Source organism: Lissotriton helveticus, chromosome 6, assembly GCF_964261635.1.
Source record: "Lissotriton helveticus chromosome 6, aLisHel1.1, whole genome shotgun sequence".
Lineage (NCBI taxonomy): Eukaryota > Metazoa > Chordata > Amphibia > Caudata > Salamandridae > Lissotriton > Lissotriton helveticus.
This window is the reverse complement of record NC_136067.1, coordinates 1,165,471,261-1,165,493,450: the sequence shown is the minus strand read 5'-3', so window position 1 is coordinate 1,165,493,450 and position 22,190 is coordinate 1,165,471,261. Positions and strand designations below refer to the sequence as shown.

The 22,190-nt window shown below is 47.3% G+C and overlaps 1 protein-coding gene across 14 annotated transcripts in view; it reads right to left on the bottom strand.

Moving 5' to 3' along the window:
• The window catches only part of AFDN (afadin, adherens junction formation factor), a 1,642,835-nt gene that overhangs the window by 1,107,751 nt on the left and 512,894 nt on the right, over positions 1-22,190 (bottom strand). For all 14 annotated transcript variants that reach the window (XM_078648844.1, XM_078648846.1, XM_078648851.1 and 11 more), the window contains one exon: positions 5,636-5,754. In XM_078648844.1, the coding sequence (XP_078504970.1) occupies positions 5,636-5,754 (119 nt within the window). The remainder of the gene's footprint in view (positions 1-5,635; positions 5,755-22,190) is intronic.

The following is a 22,190-nucleotide window of genomic DNA, read 5'->3' as shown; positions in this document are numbered from 1 at the left end:
AATTTCCGGCCGCTAGGAATACTTCCAGTGAAATTTTCTTGTGCGGGCGGTCGTGGTCAGAGGGCTGTTCCCGAGTAGATTTTGGACTCGAGTGGCTGTAAGATCCACTGAAAAAAGTGTGGTGCTGCTCGTGCTTATTTTTCAGCATGGAACGTGCTACCGGCACCAGAATCGGAGCGTGAGCAGCGCAACGTGCATTTGCTGCCCGCTCACGAAATTCCATGGAATTTTGCAGTTTTTATTTAACTTTGTGGACTTCAGCTGAGTGAAATGCTGGGGGTTCGTCCCAGGCCTACTTGTTATCTAATTTTAGTAAGAACCTATTTTATATCGTTTTCTGGGTCGCTGTTTTTAGAAAGTTTATTACTCACAAGATTTTCAGTCAGGACATAACTACCTTGTCTCTCGCTGGTCTTTCCTTTGTTCAAGAACTTGTTGCAGCATTTTCAAATACATACTAAAAACCTCATCAAAAAGCATGGCAAACAAAAACAATTGTCTAAAACGTTTGCTTGAATGCACCCAACAATCTGTGTCCTCTGGGCAGAGCTCAAAATGCAAAAGCACTATCCAGAACAAGCATTGGCAAAGCCAATCGGGGTCTCTGTTTGGACAAATAGGCTTTGACAAAGCTGTGCACCATAGAATAAAAAACAAAAAAAATCCCTCATCACATTTTATTTTCACTTTGCTTAAAAGAAAACATTTAAACAGGCATTTGGGGCATTAAAAATAATTATTTTTCAGACAAGTAAATCTGACTTTGCACCCATGCTTTTATTGTATTTGCACTGAATCTCTGCTTTATTATTTTTTTCAAAATAAAGTGCCAAATCCATGAATCAAGAAATATAAATAGCCCCATATTTTGAGAAGAGGATAATCTTCCCATTTGGTGGTACTAACCCCAGCGTGTTTTCGTTTGTGCGACGTGAAGTTGTTGCATGGGAGTGCTGTTCAATGCTCGGAAATATTTCTGTAGGTTTTTTTGGTTGTGGTGTGCTGCGCCATGGCCATATATGATAAAGGGAGAGGCAGAGACTGGCGCTTGAGGGAGAGGCAGAGACTGGCGCTTGAGAGAGAGGCAGGAACGGTCAATGGAAGAGAGAGAGTGGAAAAGCAGACAAGAGGCAGAGACAGGCACAGTGTAAAAGTCAGAGAAACTGGGGCACAGAGAGAGGCAGAGGCAAGTTATGGAAAAGCTAGAGCTGCAGAGTCAGTGGAAAAGATAGAGACAGACAGCAAAAAAGAAACAGGTAAAGATAGAAAGACGCCCTGGAAAACAGAGAGAGGCAGAGACTGAGGCTTGTGGAGAGACGGACCAGCCTTAGAAAAAGGGAGCAACAGACATTGTGGAAAAATCAGAGACAGACACAGAGAAGTAGAGATAGAAGTGGGAGGATATCTGGTGATTGTCATCACAATATATTTTACAACACAGTATCCATGCCACGCTCATGTTAATACCGGAGTAGGGTCCTACACGACACAAAGCGCCTCCTCAAGGACTATATAAATGTAATTATCATTACGCACGTAATATCCCACACCTTTTGACACCATAGCTCCAATAAACAAATCTGAACACAGGAAGGGAAGGAAAAGTTCTAAAATGTAGAGCACCCGGCTGTGAAACCTGTATATTTTAGCACAACAGCGGCATTTAACAAAGCTTGTGTGCTTAAAATTCAGTGAGGAGTTCAGGGGTGGTTCGAACACAGACTGAGTCAAGGAATGCAAGTTGGCGCTACAATATTACCTGCTGGAAATACAAACAATCATGAGCCTATAACAACGGAGATGTCTGTGTCAGACGTGTAAGAAATTATGCTTCTGTTGATTGGCTGCATGGAGGCCTGCAAGAGAGAGGGGCTGTGGCATGAGTGCTGTCTAGAGAATAGTTCCTTTATTCATTTAAGAGATCCCACGTTTTATCTACACCTTTTAATGTTTAGATTAAAAAGAGAAACATTTTTGAATAAATGGAGAATGCACAACGCTTTTTTGACAACTTTAAATACCAAGCAGCTCAATAAGAGTAGTGGGGGCAGGCACAAACAGACTAGGGGGAGTGGTGCAGGGGAGACAAGGAGGCACTGCAGCTGCCGCCCTGCGAGCCGCCACTGCTCGCTCCCGCAAGCAAAACGCTGTGGGAGTGAACGTTTGCAAAGAGGTGGGACATGCACCCACCTTTAGCCATTTGCAGGCTACGATAACAAAATAACACAGGCAACAACCAACCCAATGCGTGGGGGGAGTCAGACCCACACAGCATAGTTTAGAGTGCTTACAAGAAGCCTCGCAGAGCAGTGCATACACGCTGGCTCAGGATCGACCTAAAAATAAACTAGGCTCATAGACCACTTTAAAATGTGTTATGCTTCAAAATCACACACACATATGCACTCACCCCATTAACACACACGCTACCTCCACTAACACAAACGCATGCTACACTCTAACACACACTTTCTCAAGCGCACCCTCTTCCTCCTCTCACACAAGTACTGCTCTCACTCAGTAACACTCCTCTTGCACTCACAAAGACTCCTCTTACTCAGGCTTTCCTTTGTCACACACAGACTCCTCTCGCTTAGACATGTGAGAAAGTTACCATACTGAACACCTATTCAGTAGGTCTACAAAGAGGTGCATACTGAGAACCTCTGTTTAAAGGAAGTAATTTGTTCTGGGCTTGCAGAAAGTCAATGAGGCAGTCAGGGACAAGTGTGGATTAGGTGTTTTAGAAAATAACGCTCAACACTTTAGGATGAACAATCACGCTGAGACTGCCATGTTGGGACTAGGACCTGTAACGTTACATTACTGCACGGTCAGCAGCAAAAATTAACTAGCTTAATCATCTTTAATCTGTAAGTGTATTTCTCTACCAATACTAAAAGAGGACAGATGTACCAGTTAATGGTGAAGTACGTTAATGCATCTTTGTCAGGCAATACAATCCATATTCACAGTTAGGTGAAAGTGAGGTCGGAAAGTGCTTGACTCTACTATGGGTCAGAAAAATAAACAGCAGTGTATTGTGTTTTATAAATGTTCAAGAATGTGATAGAGAGTTTGTGATGCAGATAGAAGCATCATGCTGCCACCACAGGGGAAGCAGATCTGTCTAGGATGTCAACTACTTGCTTGAATGTCTTATGCTCTGTCTGCATTCTGAAGTTCGCATGCCCGATACACCAAATGCACAATTTTGGACTGGATTTCAGCTCCTAATGCGCACATTTGTGTGGAGATACAGCTTAAGCAGGTCATTTGGAATGATATTCGGACTATATGCAAAAAGGCTTCAGAGATGGACACAAGACAAAGACTGCCATAACAGTTGATGCACTATGCATACTGGATAATGGTGCTTAGTCATATGATTGATCTGCCTACTGCGTTTGATATGATGAACCACTCCACTCTCCTAACAATGTTAAAATAATGCATATAAATTGAGGGGTCAGTCTGAAATTGATTCACCTCCTACAACAGAATAACCCACAAGAAACAAACATAGTTAACACTCCCTACAATTCTTCACCTATTTAGGAACGTGATCCCCAAGGCTGCATTCTCAGGCTCATCTTTTTTCAATCATTACAGCTAATCCTTTGGATTACACGCTTACCTCTATGCTGATGGCAAGCACAAGTATGCAAAAGTATCCTTCCGTAAAACCTATCCGCACACTACCCAGGAAACAGTCTTAGATGCCGAACCTTATTCTCAAACAGGATCCTCTGAACTGTTTACTTTTCCCCTCACAGTTTGCTGCTTCTACAACTTTCATTGGATTTGCTAAACATCTTAGCCTACAAGTTCTTTGGAACACTAAAGGCACTAAACCCTTGGGCTTTACGTTAGACAAAAAAAAATCTACATACTCCACTCCTAAGCATAACATGCCCATCACCAGTGGTATCATTCCACAATCAGATTAAAAAATGTTTGGAGAAAAACAAGTAACTTACCTCTACACTATGATTCTCTAGTATTGATATCTTTCATCAACTGACTTGCTTGAATCTTCCGAGTCATCGAAGTGGGAGTCCCACAGTAGTTATAGAAAGCAGTATAAAGAAACACATTGCCCAACAAAGCTTAAACAAGTGACATTGTCAACCTATTAACATCATTTTAATGAGCTCCAAAGTTCAGTCAATCAGATAGCGGCTTCTGATGCTCTCTTCCCCTCAAGAGCCATAACACTCAGATTTCTTACCGCACGTTGAATGAAGGAACTCTTACAGACCTCTCCTCAGTTTATGGACAACTTTTGACCTCTTCACTAAATTCACTTGACTAAACTTCTATGTTAACATCTTTATGTGTAAATTCTTATGGGAAAATTATGCATCAGGTCTCTACAAACAGTCTTTTCAGAACATGTGTTTTATGTGGAAAGCTGAGGACCTCTTCAGAAGACTCTTACAAAGTGTCCACTGCCTTCACCCTACAAATAAAGCCACGGAATGCAAGTACGGTTGGACTTTTTCTGCGAACACCCTCATTGACAGATAGGGCACACTATTGATTTTGCTGCTTAAAAATGAAGGCAAAGGGGAACCCATACTGCAGAGATGAACTTGACGGAGCATCATCTCATCACAAAAAAGAGCCACAAATGAGAACAACAGCCCTTCTAAATGGGATTACTGTCAGGAGCACTCTAAAAATATCCACAAGAAGCATTCGAACAGGAGTCCGGTCTCAAATGTACAGAAATCAATGAAGAAAAAAGAATCAATGTCGTCTTCAACTAGGCCTGAAAATACCAGGTCAGAGCCTTTCACGCGTTCTTTAAAGGTACCTATTAGTTTTGACTCCATCAGGGCGTTTACAGATCCTTTGTAGATGAGACCTGCATCATCAAAGAAACAGTCTATGAGGACTACATCTACGATACCGGGCTAACGCCTTCCAAGGAATGTTTTAAAAGGGTCTGAAGCACTAATTCTAATGCTGACTTGCCTTCGGGCATTCCGAGCTCAAAATTATACTGACCTAATATGTAATCTCATAGTAAAACCTGGACCTATCTTGTGAGACCGTATACACGTATTTCTCTTTCGATTTAGTAACTGCATATATTCACTTCTTCCCTGCCATTTTTATAAGTAGTTGATTGTTTTGCATGTTCGTAACTGTACGATTCAAGTTCAGCAATCAGCTGATGGAGCTCTCCTCTTAAATCCAAACAGAAGGGTGCACAATGTCATCAGAGGGGACTCTAGGGTGGGTGGAAAAATCCCCCTTCACTTCCATGGGAAAAAGATAATGCTTGAAATGTCAAGGATTAAGACCAGCGGCCATTTGATTAGCGGGAGCTCTTCATAAAGGTACTTGTTCACTCACAATATAAGTCTTTCAAACTATCATATGTATATTAAGAGCGCTGAGGCCTTACAGTTTTTCAAAGAAGAACTAATGTATTTGGTATTGCTGGACGTGATGAATGGATAGCAAATATATCTGAAAGTTGATCGCCACAATTATTGAACAGCTTGTTAATTCATAAGAATTTCTGGGTTTTTTAACCCATCACCACATAACACAATACCCTTGCTTAACAATCAGACAAAATGCATTCTCCAAAATCGTCAATGGTGGAACAGGTAATGCTGACCTGCCATCCTGCTTGCGGAAATCCTGTGTCTGGTCTAACCGAATCATTGGTTTCACCATGCCTCGCTCAGTTGTGCTGGATGAAAACGAAGTCCTGTCGCTGTCCAACCTGTTGGGGCCCTTTGAGCCAAATAAATAAGAGTGCTATATTTTATGGGAATGGTATATTTATTGCACTTCCTAACGCAAAATTATAAATTTACAGTTACCAAACAGGCCAAGAAAGGCTTTTTCATATTACATGGTCGGATGATAGTGCTTAACTGTCTTTGTTATAACTAAAAGTAACGTTTTTCATGCAATACAATTAGTTCATTCTTCAAATGTCAAAGTGTTACATGAAAAGAGAAAATGTTAAGAACATTAAATATTTCTTTAGAATAACAAAGAAATTAAACGGGTTCCATATCAAAACATAGCTGCAGACATTCACAGATTAAAATACTCAACTGCAGACCATAGCATAAAAAGAATGGAGAATAAAACAGTTAAAATGATGGATTCATTCAATCAGCAAATCAGTTGAAAATATTTTATTAATTGTTTCAAAACGAAATCGACATTTTGCAGTGTACAGCAAATAAGTGTAGAAGCTCAACGTAAAGCTACAGTTGATAGAGACTTCTATCCCAAGATTCCTTACCTTTTAATTTCCCCTGGTGTCAGACTAGACCCAGAAATGTTTTCATAAGCAGTACCCCTGTGAGCTGGCAGGTACGGTCAGTTGGCTCTGCACGACAACGTCCACGCCGGAAGGGACATCCACATCACCTATATGGATTCCACCTTGGCATACTGACGTCAGAAGTTTTCTTTGCGCTCCAACCACAGCTGATCCGAAAAAAGAGCTTCTACTCGGTCAGTTTTTGACAGAATACTTGCACCATTATGTCAACGTTTTTGGAGGTTTTTACCTCCTGGTATATCATCAAGGAAAACAGGTTTCAAACCCTGTGGGGCATGTCACTGCGTCAGGTCAGTGACGGACTCAAACCTAGTTTGTGGTTTCTCGTGCAGAACCACGACTCAAGTTGTGCCCATACTGACGGGCCATGGTGCCGATTGCTTTGAGGGAGTGGTCCCTAAAGCCGCTTGCGGCCCAGCATGTGACTTCGGAAAAGTCACAGTCTCGGTCGAGAGGAAGGTACTAGGACTGTTCCAGGAGTCTGAAGTCCGCATCATCGCACTCGAAAAAAGAGTCGGGGCATTCAGGTAAGAGGCACAAAAAACACAAGTTGTCGAAGCGCACTTAGACTTCGCATCCGTCAGCCAACACGATAAAGGAATATCAGCGTTCAAAGCCTGGTCCCTTGGACCCTCAGCCTAGGCCGACTCCGTGCCTCCCCAGTTTTCCGGGAGCAGCCCCAGCTCAAATGAGTGAGTTTTATGAGGCCATATGTCTCGCACTTGAGCGGCCCGACCCTTCTGGTGCGCCTTCTGGCCACGCGGGGCCAGAGGAGGGCCCCATCCAGTTCCATGGCAGCAGCTCCGGCCGCTGCTCCAATGGGTCCCAATGAATCCGGTCACGGATTCAGACCGGCGTCAGTCATGGCACTCAGACCTTCCCAGATGCTGATGCACCCGGCGCCAGCCCGATTGTGATCGCCAAATCCGTCTTGGAGCCACGGTGACCGAAGCCGAATCTGGCATAGAGAGGACCCAGTGTCCTGGGTCGGAGCCTGAGCCCTATTCCTAGGGCTAGGCATCGGGCAGGAATGGGAGGGGTTGTTGGACCCTTTAGAATTCCAGCCTTATGATCAGGATATGGACTGGTGTGAGGAATTGGGTGATGCCAGGAGACTGGATACGTCTCCAGATGTCAGCATGCTCTCTCCCCCTACCGTGGCTATGGAGGAGGGAGCTACTTCCGCAATGGTGGTGTGGAGGGCGGGGGGGGCGGGGGGGGGGGGGGGGTACTTAAAAAAAAAGTACAACCAAAATGAAAGGAAAACATATGATTATAAAAAGAGCCTAGCATTACAGTGTAGCAATACAGGTATAAACTGTATACCAGCATCGTACATTAAAGTGCATCTAAGAGTAGTTATGGCAAAACCCACACAATCTCCAGAAATAGATCTGTACCCCCATAATTCCAACAGAATAAACAGTCATTTGATACGATGATTTGGAAAGAGGTACATTCATTCCAGGTATGTCTTTAGTTAACTGCATATCTAGGAGGTGCAGGCTGCTCCTGTGTAGGGCCACTATTGCTATCCTGTGTTGCCAGTAGGTACGTTTGAAACGGGTGCCAAAAATCTACAGGCCGAGAAGCTGATGGCTGCAGTTGAGTTGCGCATATGTGTCGCTCGTGATATTACAATATGTCATATTATGAAGTCATGCATTCAGTGTGGGGGACTGTGTGCAGGCCCATGTGAGAGCCACTTCACACTTGGCGATAAGCACTATAGCAACAAAACAGACCTTAGATTTGGGAAGATCAAGAACATACCCCAACAGCGCCAGTAAAGGGTACCGCAAGACCTCGACCTCTACCATCTTAGATATTTCCTCAAATATCGATCTCCAACAGCCCTCTATTCTACTGCAAGCCCCCATCATGTGTGCAAAGTCGGCCTCTGGAGAGCCACAACTTAGACACACATCTGGACGAGAGGGGTCAATACGATGCAATTTACTGGGGGTCATGTATGCCCTCCACAGAAATTTTAAATACAACAATTTGTGCCGGTGGTTTGGAGACACCCGACGAGTTTGTGCACAGCACCGACTCCATTGCACATCCACAACGGATAACCCAAATCCCGCTTCCACGCCGCCCGTAACATGGCACGGGAGCAGCGCCATTGCCACCTTGTACATTCATGCCACTAAGCGGCTCCCATCCCCGCACTGGATAACCCTGGTTAAGATTGAAAAGTCAGGGGGTTCCAAAGGGAAGCTATCCAGGCATGCGCGTAACGCCCTCTGCACTCTCAGGAGCACAAAATTATCCATTGTAGTAGCGGTTCTAAAATGGGGTCTTCGGAGCGGGAAAAGATGTGCCCTCCAGGAAACAGATCGACAAACGTGATCAATTCAAATTTGGCCAGTGTGCACTTCACTAAGGCCTCCTGCAAGTTGGGAACCCAACCGTTACCGGGAAACGGCAAAGGGGGGAATACAATATGCGAGCACCTGTCACCCGCAGCAGCTTATGCCATGCTCAGCTAGTAGTCACTATCTGGATGTCTTGTGGTACCAAGGGAACCCACGTGGTAACAGCACGAGTATTAAGCAGAGCCGGGAGTACCAAGTTGGCCTCAGGCATATCGTATGGGATCTGAATGTCTGCACAGTACCAGTGTCGAGCAAAGCTTGCTTGTGCAACCAAACAATAAATCCGAAGATTTGGAACATCAACCCCCCCCCCCTCTCATATGGCAGCACTAAAGTGTCCCAGCCAATACGGGCCCGTTTACCACCCCACACCAGTCGTGTTAAAAACATGTGTAAATTAGAAAAAAAACTGTTGTATAGCGGACTGAGAATGTTTAAAAAGAGATACAAAAATTGCGGCAATACCACCATCTTGATTATAGCTATCCTTCCGGCCATTGATAAGGGTAGTTGCACCCAGCGTTCGATGTTGCGTTCCAGTTTCTCGATCACCGGGCCATAGTTCAGCTGAAGGATACAATCCTTATCCCTATGGATATGGACTCCTAGGTACTTCACAGAGTCATCACACTAGGTCAGCGGGTAATCGACCATTCTAGCTCAGGGTGCCTCAGTCACTTGGAGTACCTCCAAATTCACACAGTTTATATGAAGTCCCGACTTGGTGCCGTATCTCGTCACTTCCCAGAGCAATGGTGTTAAATTATCGTCCGGGGTGCCATACATATAGAACAATGTCATCGGCATAGAGCGTGAGCAGTAAGGGCCCGGTGTTAAATTGCAAACCCCGATGGGTATGACTTTCTAGCAACTGGCGCACCAGTGGGTCGAGCTCAATTACATGTTCCCCATGTAAGTGGGAACACTTTGGTTAATGTGCCATTCAGTCGAATATGTGCCGTGGGCAATGTTTTAAAAAGCCGAACCACCACCAGGAATCGCTCTGGCACCCCCAATCTGCCCAAGCTGGCATATAGAAAGGGCCACTCAAGCGAATCAAACGCTTTCTCAACGTCAAGGAGGAAGGCAGCCGCCGGGACCGTCGGTGAGATCCTATTTGTGACAGGGGCGGACAGGATACGAGCGGGACATCAAGCACGGAGGGCGAAGTTCTGGAAAACATCAAAGTCTTACCTTTTCTTTTTAAACCACAGGATGAGTGGACTGACCCTGGATTCATTCATTCTCCCGTGAACGACGAAAAGGAACACGGTTTCTTTAACTGGGGAGAGCTCGATCAGAACCCTGCCTTGAATGATGACGTGGAAGGGGCCGACCAGTCAAAATCAGGAAGCCGAGAGAGACCGGTGTGTGTGTGTGTGTGTGTACACCAGGGAGAAGGAGTCGGAGTGAGCCCAAGCGTGAAGAGAAGTCCGGAGCAGGCGGAACATGAAGGAGGAGGAGAGGAGCGTGAAGACGCGGCGGAGCCAGGAGGCCAACGTCTCCGTGGGTCGCCCAGCCACGTTCCAGGAGGAGGAGCGTGGCTAGCGCAGGTACGTGATCGTTTCACGGGCTGGGTGGGCAAAAGGGGAAGACCGCCACAATAGACACCCCGGTCCTGCTATCCAGGTACCCCCGCCCCGAGCACACCTCACTTGTTAATACGGATCGCGCACTGAGTGTTTCCTCACCTACCCTCCCTCACTATTGTTTGTGTTGTTGAGCAAGCCACTCAACCAGAGTCCTTTGTTTTTTTTATGTTTACATGCCTTCCCCAAGACAGATCCTCGACCTGACGGCCCTGCACGGGAGTGCAGAAGGAGAGGACGGACTTCACCGCGGGGCAGGACATCGCCCGAGAAGACAACAGAGCCCACACTACCGTATTACAGAGCTGTACCATACGGGAAAAGGGTGTTTAGACCAAAAAGCACTTGTTGAATACAAGCACCGTCTCTGTGCTTCATCCTGAGTCCCCAGAACTGGTGGAGAATGCGGGAATACTAAATCCCATCTGCGATATCAAGATGGACACACTAATCCAAAATCTCGTGAAGGGCCAGGAACAGCTCGGATGGGCAGTAGAGCAACAACTTACCTCTGCCCAGGCAGACAGAGACACGTTTAAAGCAACTATCTCAGCCCATATCGAGGGCTTAGATAAGATGATGAGAGATCCCTCACAACCTGCACCTCAGGACCAACGAAACCCCCACTCAGGACCCTTGGGGATTTCCCTACAGAAGTATACGTCCGGGGAAGACCCTGACGCTTTTTTTGTTACATTTTGAACGAGCTGCTCGGGCCTGTGGATGGCCAATGGAGAAGTGGCAGTTTTTTCTGGCTCCCTTACTCACCGGGGCGGCCCAAGCCTCCTACCAGGTGGCCAACGCTGAAGAAACACCCCATACAATGGAATAAAACAGGTGATACTTGATCACCTAGGATTAGACTCGGAAGCATACCGGGTGAGGTTCCGTAGGGAACGGGGATTGACCGGGGAAAACCCCCAAACTCTTTTTTTTTCAATTAAAAAAGGCCGCGGATAAGTGGCTAGAACCAAAAACAAGCAGCAAGGACGAAATCATGAATAAGATCTATCTCGAGCAGTACCTTGACGCTCTTCCTTTTAACACGCAGAAGTGGCTGCGGCAGCACTCACATTTGATGCCAGAACAAACCATTGACATGGCCACTACCTTTTCTAGAGCACAGCCAAAACTGTATGCAGGGGAACCTGAAAACCAAACAAACTCAAATTTGAGAAGAAACCCCGTATGATGATGGAAACCGTTAATCTCAGAACCAACAGACCAGAAGTACCTTCCTTCAGAGGGCCCCAATGCTTTGAGTGTGGGGCATGGGGACATATCGCCAGACTCTGCCCACAGAAAAAAACTGCAGAAGAGCGATGGAAGTGGGATACATACTGAGATCGGTTCTTTACACCGCTGAGTTGGGGAGCGCATATCACGTGAGTGTATGGGTGAATGGGAAAGAGATAAAAGCCCTACTAGACTCGGGTTGCCGACAATTGGTAATAAAGGGGGTGTTTATAAAGCCCAGCCAGGGGATCCCGGATACCTTGGTGCACATTAGATGTGTACATGGGGATGTCAAGCCCTACCCCGTGGCGACCATACCCCTAGATCCGTCAGATGGGAGAACTTATGTCATACGTGTAGGGGTGATGGATACTTTGCCGGAGGAGTTAATTATAGGGACAGACAACCCTAGATTTTTAGACCTATTCTTACATACCGTACAGGGTCAGAGCAAATCATATCCCAAGGCACACCTGAGTCAGAAAGCCCACACTCCCGTGCCAGCACTGATAACCCCTGAACCATGGACAAATGTTTCAGGTTCGCCCAAGCAAATGATGCTTCCTTATTTAACGCTTGGGAGCAGGCTCACAGTTCTTAGACATGCATTAATCCTCCCTATCCCAGGTTCCTTATCAAGGATGGTCTCTTATACCGTCAGAGCAATAAAGAAGAACCCCACCAACTCCTAGTACCCTTGACATTTAGGGAACAAATCATGTTCTTCGCTCATTCACACCTAACAGCGGGACACGTGGGTAGTGAAAAAAACACTCAGAATGTCTTAAGACATTTTTTTTGGCCGGGGATATATAGGGATATAAAAACGCATTGCCAAGCATGTGACATCTGCCAGAAGAGAAACACGCATCGCCCTCCCGCTGTACCCCTACAACCACTCCCCATAACGAATATGCTACTTACCAGTATGAATCTGTTCTTGGCATGTATGGCTGCTGACATTCACATCTATGCATAGATCGCCGCCTAGTGTTGGGTCCGGATGATTGCACATTGTTGTCCTGGAAGAGGCTTCGAAGTATCACGAGATAGGTGGCTCCTCCCCTGGACTACAGTGCGCATGGGCATCGACTCCATCCTCAGATTGTTTTTCGCCATAGTGGCAGAGATGGGGTGTAGTACAGTAAGTGATGACCATGCTAAGAGTAATTCTGAGTGCTGCAGCCGCGACAGGAGCCGGGGAGGAGGGCGGGCGATGTGAATGTCAGCAGCCCTACATGCCAAGAACAGATGCATACTGGTAAGTAGCATATTCGGTTCGAGGCATGTGGGCTGCTGAATTCACATCTATGCATAGAATACATAGCAGTCCCTCCATTAGCGGCGGCTGCCTGTGCCAGCTGCAGCAGTCTGAAAAAGTGTTTTGAGAACAGCCTGGCCTACAGCTGCTTGCTGTTTGAAGTGCACATCTACGCAGTAGTGTTTAGTAAATGTGTGTACGGTAGACCATGTGGCTGCTTTACATATTTCTTCTAAGGGAATGTTCCCCAGGAAAGCCATGGATGCCCCTAACTTCCGTGTGGAGTGGGCCCTTGGGGAATCGTTAAAGTGCGCTTAGCCTTTTGATAGCAAATTTGGATGCACTTAACGATCCATCTGGCTATACCTGCTTTAGAAATGGGGTTGCCTTTGTGTTGCGGTGAGAAGGCAACAAACAGTTGTTTGGTTTTTTCTGAAGTCTTTTGTTCTATCAATGTAGTACATGAGTGCTCTTTTTACATCTAGTGTGTGGAGCATTCTCTCTGCCACTGAATCTGGGTTTAGGAAGAACACTGGTAGTTCTATTGTTTGATTCATATGGAACTGTGAAATCACCTTAGGCAGAAACTTAGGGTTAGTGCGTAGTACTACCCTGTTGGAGTGAATTTGGATGAAAGGCTCCTGGATAGTTAGTGCTTGAAGTTCACTAACGCGTCTTAGCGATGTGATTGCTATAAGGAAAGCTACTTTCCACGTTAAGAATTGTCTCGCATGAGTGGAGAGGCTCAAAAGGTAGACCCATCAGTCTGGTAAGGACCAAATTTAGGTTCCATACAGGTGCTGGTGGGTGCCTGGGTGGAATAACTCGTTTGAGTCCTTCCAGAAAGGCTTTGATGGCAGGCACTCTGAAAAGCGAGAGATGCCGCCTATTTTGGAAATAAGCTGCCATTGCGGATAAATGTATACGAATGGAAGCGTAGGCTAGATTGCACTTGTATAGATGCAATAGATAACAGATGATGTTTTGAGTAGATGCATCTAGCGGATTAATGTCATTATTGGCACAATAAATGACGAATCGCTTCCACTTGGCTGCATAGCATGCTCTAGTTGTGGGCCTCCGTGCCTCCTTTATGATATCCATACAGTCAGGAGGCAGGTTGAGGTAGCCAAATTCTAAGACTTCAGGAGCCAGATCGCCAGGTTGAGCTGTTGCGAATCTGGATGCTGAATGTCGCCATGGCTCTGCGTCAAGAGTGTGGGTGAGAGGCGCAGTCTTTGATGCGGTACCACGGAGAGTTCCAGAAACGTGGTGTACCATGGTTGGCGTGCCCACGTTGGAGCAACCAGGATGAGAGTCATCGAGTGTTGCCTCCGTTTGCGTTCCACCAGCAGTATTAGAGGTGCTGGTGGAAAAGCGTACGCAAATTTGCCTGACCAGTTCATCCATATCGCATTTCCTTGCGACTGTGGATGTGGGAAACTGGTGGCAAAGCTTTGGCATTTTGCGTTTTCCTTTGTGGCGAATAGGTCTATCTCTGGGTGACCCCACTGCAGGAAGTACGGGTGGAGTACTGATGGATGTATCTCCCACTCGTGCATCTGGTGGCTGTGCCTGCTGAGCAGGTCCGCCATCTGATTGTCCTTGCCTGGGAGGTGTTCTGCCATGAGGAAGATGTTCCTCTGAATGGCCCACTTCCACATGCTCTGTGCTAGATGAGACAACTGTGGAGAGTGTGTACCTCCCTGCTTCTGTATGTAGTACATGGCCGTCATGTTGTCCGTTCGGATCAACACCACTTTGTTGCACAAGTGTACCTTGAAAGCCTTCATTGCCAGGAAGATTGCCATCAGTTCCAGAAGGTTGATGTGCATCTTCCTTTGCTGTACCGACCATAGTCCCTGCACTGTGTATTGGAGTACATGAGCTCCCCATCCTTGGAGAGATGCGTCCGTTGTCATAATATTCTGTGGCACAGGCTCTTGGAACGGTCGGCCCTTGCAAAGGTTTTGTGGATTCCACCAATGCAGAGAGTTGTATGCACGACCCGTCACCAACACTAGGTCTTTCAACTGTCCGTGAGCCTGGTTCCACTGACGTGCTAAGCACTCCTGAAGGGGACGCATATGTAGTTTCGCGTGCGGGACTATGAAGATGCAGGAGGCCATCATGCCTATCAACTGCATGAACACTCGTGCTGGAAGCGAGTGTTGGGGTCTGCATTTTTGTATCAGCAATTGAATGCTGTTGATTCTCACTGAATTCGGCTGTGCTTTGGCTGCCAGAGTGTCGATTGTAGCGCCCAAGTACTGCCGTACGTGTGCAGGCTGAAGGTGGGACTTTGGATAATTCAGTGAAAATCCCAGGCTGTGAAGTAGGTGAATGGTGTGGGACATGTGGATGGCACATTGCTGGGCCGACTTTGCTTGGACAAGCCAGTCGTCCAGGTAAGGGTAGACGTGGTCACTTTGTCTCCGCAGGTGTGCAGCATCTGTCGCTAGGCATTTGGTAAACACCCTGGGTGCTGTCGTGACTCCGAAGGGGAGAAGTTTGAACTGATAATGTTGATTTTGAATGGTAAATCTGAGGTATTTTCTGTGTGACGGGTGTACCGGTATATGGAAATATGCATCCTTGAGATCTAGTGATGCAAGGAAATCTCCCTGAGCAACGGTAGGACCTGCTGTAACGTGAGCATATGGAAGTGTTCTGAAAGGATGTACATGTTTAGGGGCCTGAGGTCTAATATGGGTCTGAGGGACCCGTCCTTTTTGGGATTAAGAAGTACAGCGAGTACACCCCTGTACCTATTTGTTCCACAGGTACGAGCTCTATGGCTCCTTTTTGCAGCATGCTGACAACCTCCTGCTGCAATAATTGCATATGCTCTGCGGACATAGGACGGTGTTTTGGGGGTATGTTGGGTGGAGTGGATGTTAACTCCAGACAATAACCATGCTGGATAAGCTATCTTACCCACCTGTCTGTGGTGATGGATTTCCAGACTGGCAGGAACTGTTGTAGTCTCCCCCCGACCGGTGTTATGTGGTCGGGGGGCAGCGACAAGACGTCACTGTTTGTTTGTGGCGGAGGATCGGGAGCTGTTGTTTCCACGACCTCTGCCTTTGGCGCTGTTTCCACGATAGCCGCCCCTATTGCCTTTGCCGTAGGTGGTTTGCGTGGCCCCTTTATTGTATTGTGCCTGCTGGGACACCTGTCCTCTGGAAGCTCCTCTATTGTTGGAGCGACGAAAAGAACCACCTCTGAACTGCTGGGACTGAAGAGCTCCCATAGACTTTGCAGTCTCAGTGTCCTTTTTGATTTTTTCTAAGGTGGCGTCCACTTCCGGGCCAAATAAGTGATCAGGGTTAACTGGTTGATTGAGAATGGTGGTTTGTATTTCAGACTTGAAACCAGAGATTCTCAGCCAGGCGTGCCTACGTAACATAACGCTGGTGTTAATTGCCCTGGCTGCAGTGTCAGCTGCGTCCAGTGCACACTTAATGGACGCATTAGAAATAAGTTTTCCTTCCTGAATTAGCATTTCAGCTGCCTCTTTGTACTCATCTGGCAAGCCTTGTCATATCTGGCTAGGAGCGCCTGTGTGTTGGAGATTCGCCAGACATTGGCCGCTTGAGCTGCCACCCTTTTCCCTGAGGCTTCGAGCACTTTTGAGTCCATGTCAGGGGGAGGAGCATCACCCGTGGCTTGTGAATTTGCTCGTTTACGAGCATTGGAAACAACGATAGAGTTCAGTGGTAACTGTCCCTTGATGTATGTAGGGTCGCCAGGTGCAGGTTTGTATTTCTTTTCAATTCTGGTGTTTATTACTCTGGCCCTCGTGGTGTCCTTAAAGATGTCTCCAGCGTGTCTCAGGACACCTTTTAGCATAGGCAGAATTTTTACAGTTCTCTCAGAAGTGGAGAAGGTGTTAAACAAGAAATCCTCCTCAATAGGGTCAGTATGGAGTTGGACATCGTGATTTTTTGCCGCCCTCTCAATAAGTGCGTTGAACGCAGCTGTGTCTTCTGTTGGTGATGTTTTAACAGTGTAGACATTGCTGTCAGTGTTAGGACGTGGTTCCTCTGGGTCAACAGCGTCCGCCCAGGGTTCATTGTGTTCGTCTGGATCAGAGTCTATAGGATAACTGTACTCCAGATTGTAAGCCTCCTCCGCATCTGCATCTGAATGTGTGGGCGAAGTAAATTCTTGTTCTTGGCCACATGGGTGCAGAGGTTCTGACAGAAGAGGTGAAGTTGCTGAATCCCTCTTTTTCTTCAATGGAATCTTGTAGGACTCCATTGGCTGTTCTGGGACGAATTTCCGCTTGTGAATGGAAAGTCTACCAGTTTCAGCGTCGATGAATTGCCTCGGCTGGTCTTCCTGGAGAGGCGGTCGATGCTTTGTGGCCACTTCAGGTGTTGTAGACTTTTTCCCCATGGACACCTTCTTTGCTGGCTCGACGCCCGTAAGTGGCGCGAACGCTTTAGGTGGCACCGGTGGCGGCAGTATAAACTTTATCGGCGCCGACGCCTTTGGAGCGGTGACGACCGATTTTGGGGGTGGAGCGGCCTTTGGTTCGACAACCAGGGTTTGTCCTTTATACGCTGCAGCGAGTCCGACACTTGCTTAGAAAAAGAGGCGGATGGCAGTATTGACTCGACGGGATCTTTAGAGCCACGTTGTTTTGTGCGCTCGATGTCCTTGCCAACTTTAGGATTGTCGAGTCGACGCTTCGGATCAATAGCGTTCTGCGCTTTGGCTCCTTTAGCGGCATCGACGGTTTTTGGCGCCGACGTCTTTGGGTCGATGTCCACGACCTTTTTCTTCGGCGCCCCGGATTTCGGCTCGACCCTTTTGGGTGGCTTATCCGGCCCGATCGCACCCTGTGGCGTCGTCGAAGCAGGCGGCTCAGAAGCCTTCGATACGAGGAAAGTTACGTGCACTTTCGGTTTCGATTTTGTTTCTGGTGCTTTCGGTTTTGTGGACACTGATGTTGTTGGTTTCGATTTTGGTAGATCAACAGACGGCTCTTTAGAAATGTCCATAGCCGGGCTTTGAAGCGAGGCTGTAGAACTACTTGTTTGATCTTGGGTAAGGCCTTGAGGCGATCCCTCGACCTGAGCCTTATCTAGTGTCTCGTCGCAGGCCTCCGAACCAGCGGTCGGGCCTAGCTCTTCACTGGAGCTATCGTCTACGGCCCCATAGGGCTCATCGTCGTCTCCTACCTCGTCGACGACTTCGATATCCTCGACCAATTCTTCTTCTACTGCGTCATAGCTGGAGTCAACCTCCGACGCAGGATCCGACTGGTGCTCCTGAACTTCATGCTCGACCTCTTCATTGTCTTCAGCGTCGAAGATGTTGACCGGGTCAGGCGTTGTGTGCTGGGCCTCCTGTCGTGCCGCGCGTCGAAGGCGAAGTGTTTTCTTGGACCGGAACCGAGAACAGGCCATACAGCTGGCCTCATCGTGATCCGGAGACAGGCACTTGTTGCACACCGGATGGACGTCAATATGAGGGTACTTGGAGTTGCAGACTGGACATCTTTTGAACGGGCTCCGTTCCATTTTGAACGCCGACAAGGCCTACGGCACTGACGTTCGGCTCGAAATTGAGCTGGAATGAGTACTGGGCACCGATCGCAAGACAATACCGACGATACCTATAGGCCTTTTGGCCAAAGAAAGTTTCTATCAATTCCGAACTTGAGTAAGCAAATATACATCCGAACCCAATGGCGGAAAAAAACAATCTGAGGATGGAGTCGATGCCCATGCGCACTGTAGTCCAGGGGAGGAGCCACATATCTCGTGATACTTCGAAGACTCTTCCAGGACAACAATGTGCAATCATCCGGACCCAACACTAGGCGGCGATCTATGCATAGATGTGAATTCAGCAGCCCACATGCCTCGAACTAGGAACTCCATTCGAGAGAGTAGGAATGGACCTGATAGGGCCTCTGCCTAAGACAGAGCGTGGGAACCAATATACTCTGGTAATCATAGATTACGCCACTAGATTTCCAGAAGCATTTCCTTTGAGGGCTCCAACTACGTGCCTGATTTCAGAAAAATTCCTAGATCTGTTCTCTCGAGTAGGGTTCCCCAAAGAAATCCTGACAGACCAGGGCACCCCCTTCATATCAGAACTAATGAAGGAAGTTTGCGGTTGTAAGATATGAGGCAGATAAGAACATCTGTCTACCACCCACAAACCGACGGCCTCGTCAAAAGGTATAATGGTACCCTCAAGTCCGCCCTAAAGAAAATGCTTGAAGTCAACGGGAGAGAATGGGACCAATTGTTACCTCTCGCACTTTATGTTATCAGGGGCCAAAAACAGAGCAGTTTAGGATGTTCGTCCTTTGAGATGCTCTATGGGCGCCAACCACGTTCATTATTTGAGATGACTAAAACGCCTGGGAGAAAGAGGAGGAGGAGGAAGAACGTGGTATGTCGGAATATACCCAGGCACTAAAAGCAAAATTGTGAAAACAGAGACCTAGCATAATCAAACCTGGAAAATAGCCAAGGTAAACAGAAAACATACTACGACCGAGGGAAGAAATGGAGAAAGTTGGAAATTAATTATTGGGTCCTGGTATTGTTGCCGTCCAGTACAAAGAAGTTCCAAGCGGAGTGGATGGGCCCCCTTCAAAGTCGTCGGGACTATAGGGAAAACCACTTACAAGATACAAGTTGTGCCTCGAAGGATACAGACATACCACATAAACCTATTGAAAAAGTGGTTGGGACCCCCGCCAAAAGCAAGCAAACCACCTCACCCTGCCGACACTCCCCCTCTCTTCATCTACCATAGACTAATTAGTGATCAATGAAGACCTCAGGGAACAGGAAAGGAAAGACCTCCAGAACACCATAAGACCCTTCGCCTCGTTGTTCTCCAATATACCGGGAAAGACTACATTGATCGAACATCGGATCGACACAACAACGGGGAAAAAAGTAAAACAACGACCCTACCGCATACCTGAGGCAAAGAGAGCAGCCATCAAGAAAAAGGTACAAGAGATGTTACGTTTGGGTATCATAAGACCATCAAAAAGCGAGTGGTCTTCCCCAATAGTTATGGTGCCAAAACCAGACGGGAGCACCCACTTCTGTATGGACTTCTGCGCCCTGAATGAGATATCCTCCTTTGACACCTATCCTATCCAGAGGATAGACAAACTCATTGCAAAACTGGGAGAAGCAAAATATATAACCACCCTAGACCTGACCAAAGGTTATTGGCAGGTGCCCCTGAGAGAAGAGGACCGGATGAAGACCACTTTCGCTACCCCAGACGGGCTATTTGAATTTAACGTGCTCCCCTTTGGGCTTCATGGAGCTCCAGCTACGTTCCAAGGGCACATGAACCCCATCCTCCGGGAACATCAGTCATTTACATCAGCATACCTAGACGACATAGTCGTGTTCAGCCCAGACTGGGAGAACCATCTACGCCACCTCCAAACCATCCTAGGTGTATTAGAAAAGGCCCGGGTTACATGTGAACTCCAAGAAATCGAGAGTCGCCTACCAAAAAGTTAAATACCTAGGCTACGTGCTACGACACGGTATGATAGAGCCCCAGATTGAGAAAATCAGAGCCATCGCTGAAACTCCTTTCCCTGGTAACAAAAGAGAAATGAAAGCCTTCTTGGGTTTGATTGGGTACTATCGCCGTTTCATTCCCCAATTTTCTGAAGTAGCGGCCCCTCTGACAGACACTCTGAAACAAAATGTGAAAGCCCATGTCCTTTTACATCCCACGCAGGAAATCTGGAAAGCGTTTAACACCCTAAAAAAGGTCATAACCACCAGTCCCGTGTTATCCTCCCCTGACTTCAACCGGCCCTTCATACTCCACACAGACGCATCAGACTATGGGATAGGGGCGGTCCTGTCACAGCTTTCAGCTGAGAGAATTGAACATCCCTTCTTATACATAAGCAGGAAACTTTAACCCCGAGAATTGAAGTACCCAACTGTAGAGAAGGAATGCTTGGCAATAAAATGGGCTGTAGACCAGTTACGCTACTATCTCGAGGGCCACCCATTCACCCTATTCACTGATCATGCACCCCTCCAGTGGATGAGCAGAAACATCTCTCTAAATCCGAGAGTCCTTCGCTGGTTCCTTTCCCTTCAACCATTCTCATTCCCGGTGAAACACCGAAAAGGGAAAGAAAATGGCAGTGTGGACTACCTCTCGAGGTTTCCTCTCCCCGATCGGGAGAATCCAAGTGGGGTGGTGTGTGACAGGGGCGGACTGGATACGAGCGGGACATCAAGCACGGAGGCCGAAGTTCTGGAAAACATCAAAGTCTCACCTTTTCTTTTTCAACCACAGGATGAGTGGACTGACCCTGGATTCATACAGTCAAAATCAGGAAGCCGAGAGAGACCGGTGTGTGTGTACACCGGAGAAGGAGTCGGAGTGAGCCCACCGGAGCGGGCGGAACACGAAGGAGGAGGAGAGGAGCGTGAAGACGCGGCGGAGCCAGGAGGCCAATGTCTGGGGGTCTCCCAGCCATGTTCCAGGAGGAGGAGGGCTGGGTAGGCAAAAGGGGAAGACCGCCACAATAGACACCCTGGTCCTGCTATGCCGGTACCCCTGCCCCGAGCTCACCTCACTTGTTAAAACGGATCTCGCACCGAGTGTTTCCTCACCTACCCTCCCTCACTATTGTTTGTGTTGTTGAGAAAGCCACTCAACCAGAGTCCTTTGTTTTTTTTTATGTTTACACGCCTTCCCCAAGACGGATCCTCGACTTGACGGCCCTGCACGGAAGTGCAGAAGGAGAGGACGGACTTCACTGTGAGGCAGGGAATCGCCCGAGAAGACAACAGAGCCCACACTACCGTATTACAGAGCTGTACCATACCGGAAAAGGGTGTTTAGACCAATAAGGCACTTGTTGAATACAAGTACCGTCTCTGTGCTTCATCCTGAGTCCCCACACTATTCAACGTGGCGAAGAGCATACAAGTGTTTAGAGCCGTGGATTTGTGGGGAATGAACCCAGATTGTGCTGGTGAGATCAATTTCTCCACAATCAATGCAAGTCTTGTCTTCAGCATTTTAGCTAAAATTTTATTATCAAAGTTCAAAAGCAACAGGGGCCGATGTGAGCTACATTTCAATACATCCGGTCCAGGTTTGGGCAATACATTTATGACAGCTTCTCTCAAGGTGCGTGGAAGTACTCCAGTTTCAATTGCCTCCTGATACATATCGATAAGATGGGGTACAAGAAGTTCTTTATATTTTTTATAAAAATAACCTGTGAATCTATCGAGTCCTGGTGCTTTAGAGCCATCCAGTGCATTAATGGCTTCCATTACCTCATCTTTTGAAAAGGGCTCTGTCAGGAATTCCTGGTGAGCCTTGTCCATCCAGGCAAGTGAGACTTCATTGAGGTAATCGCTGTA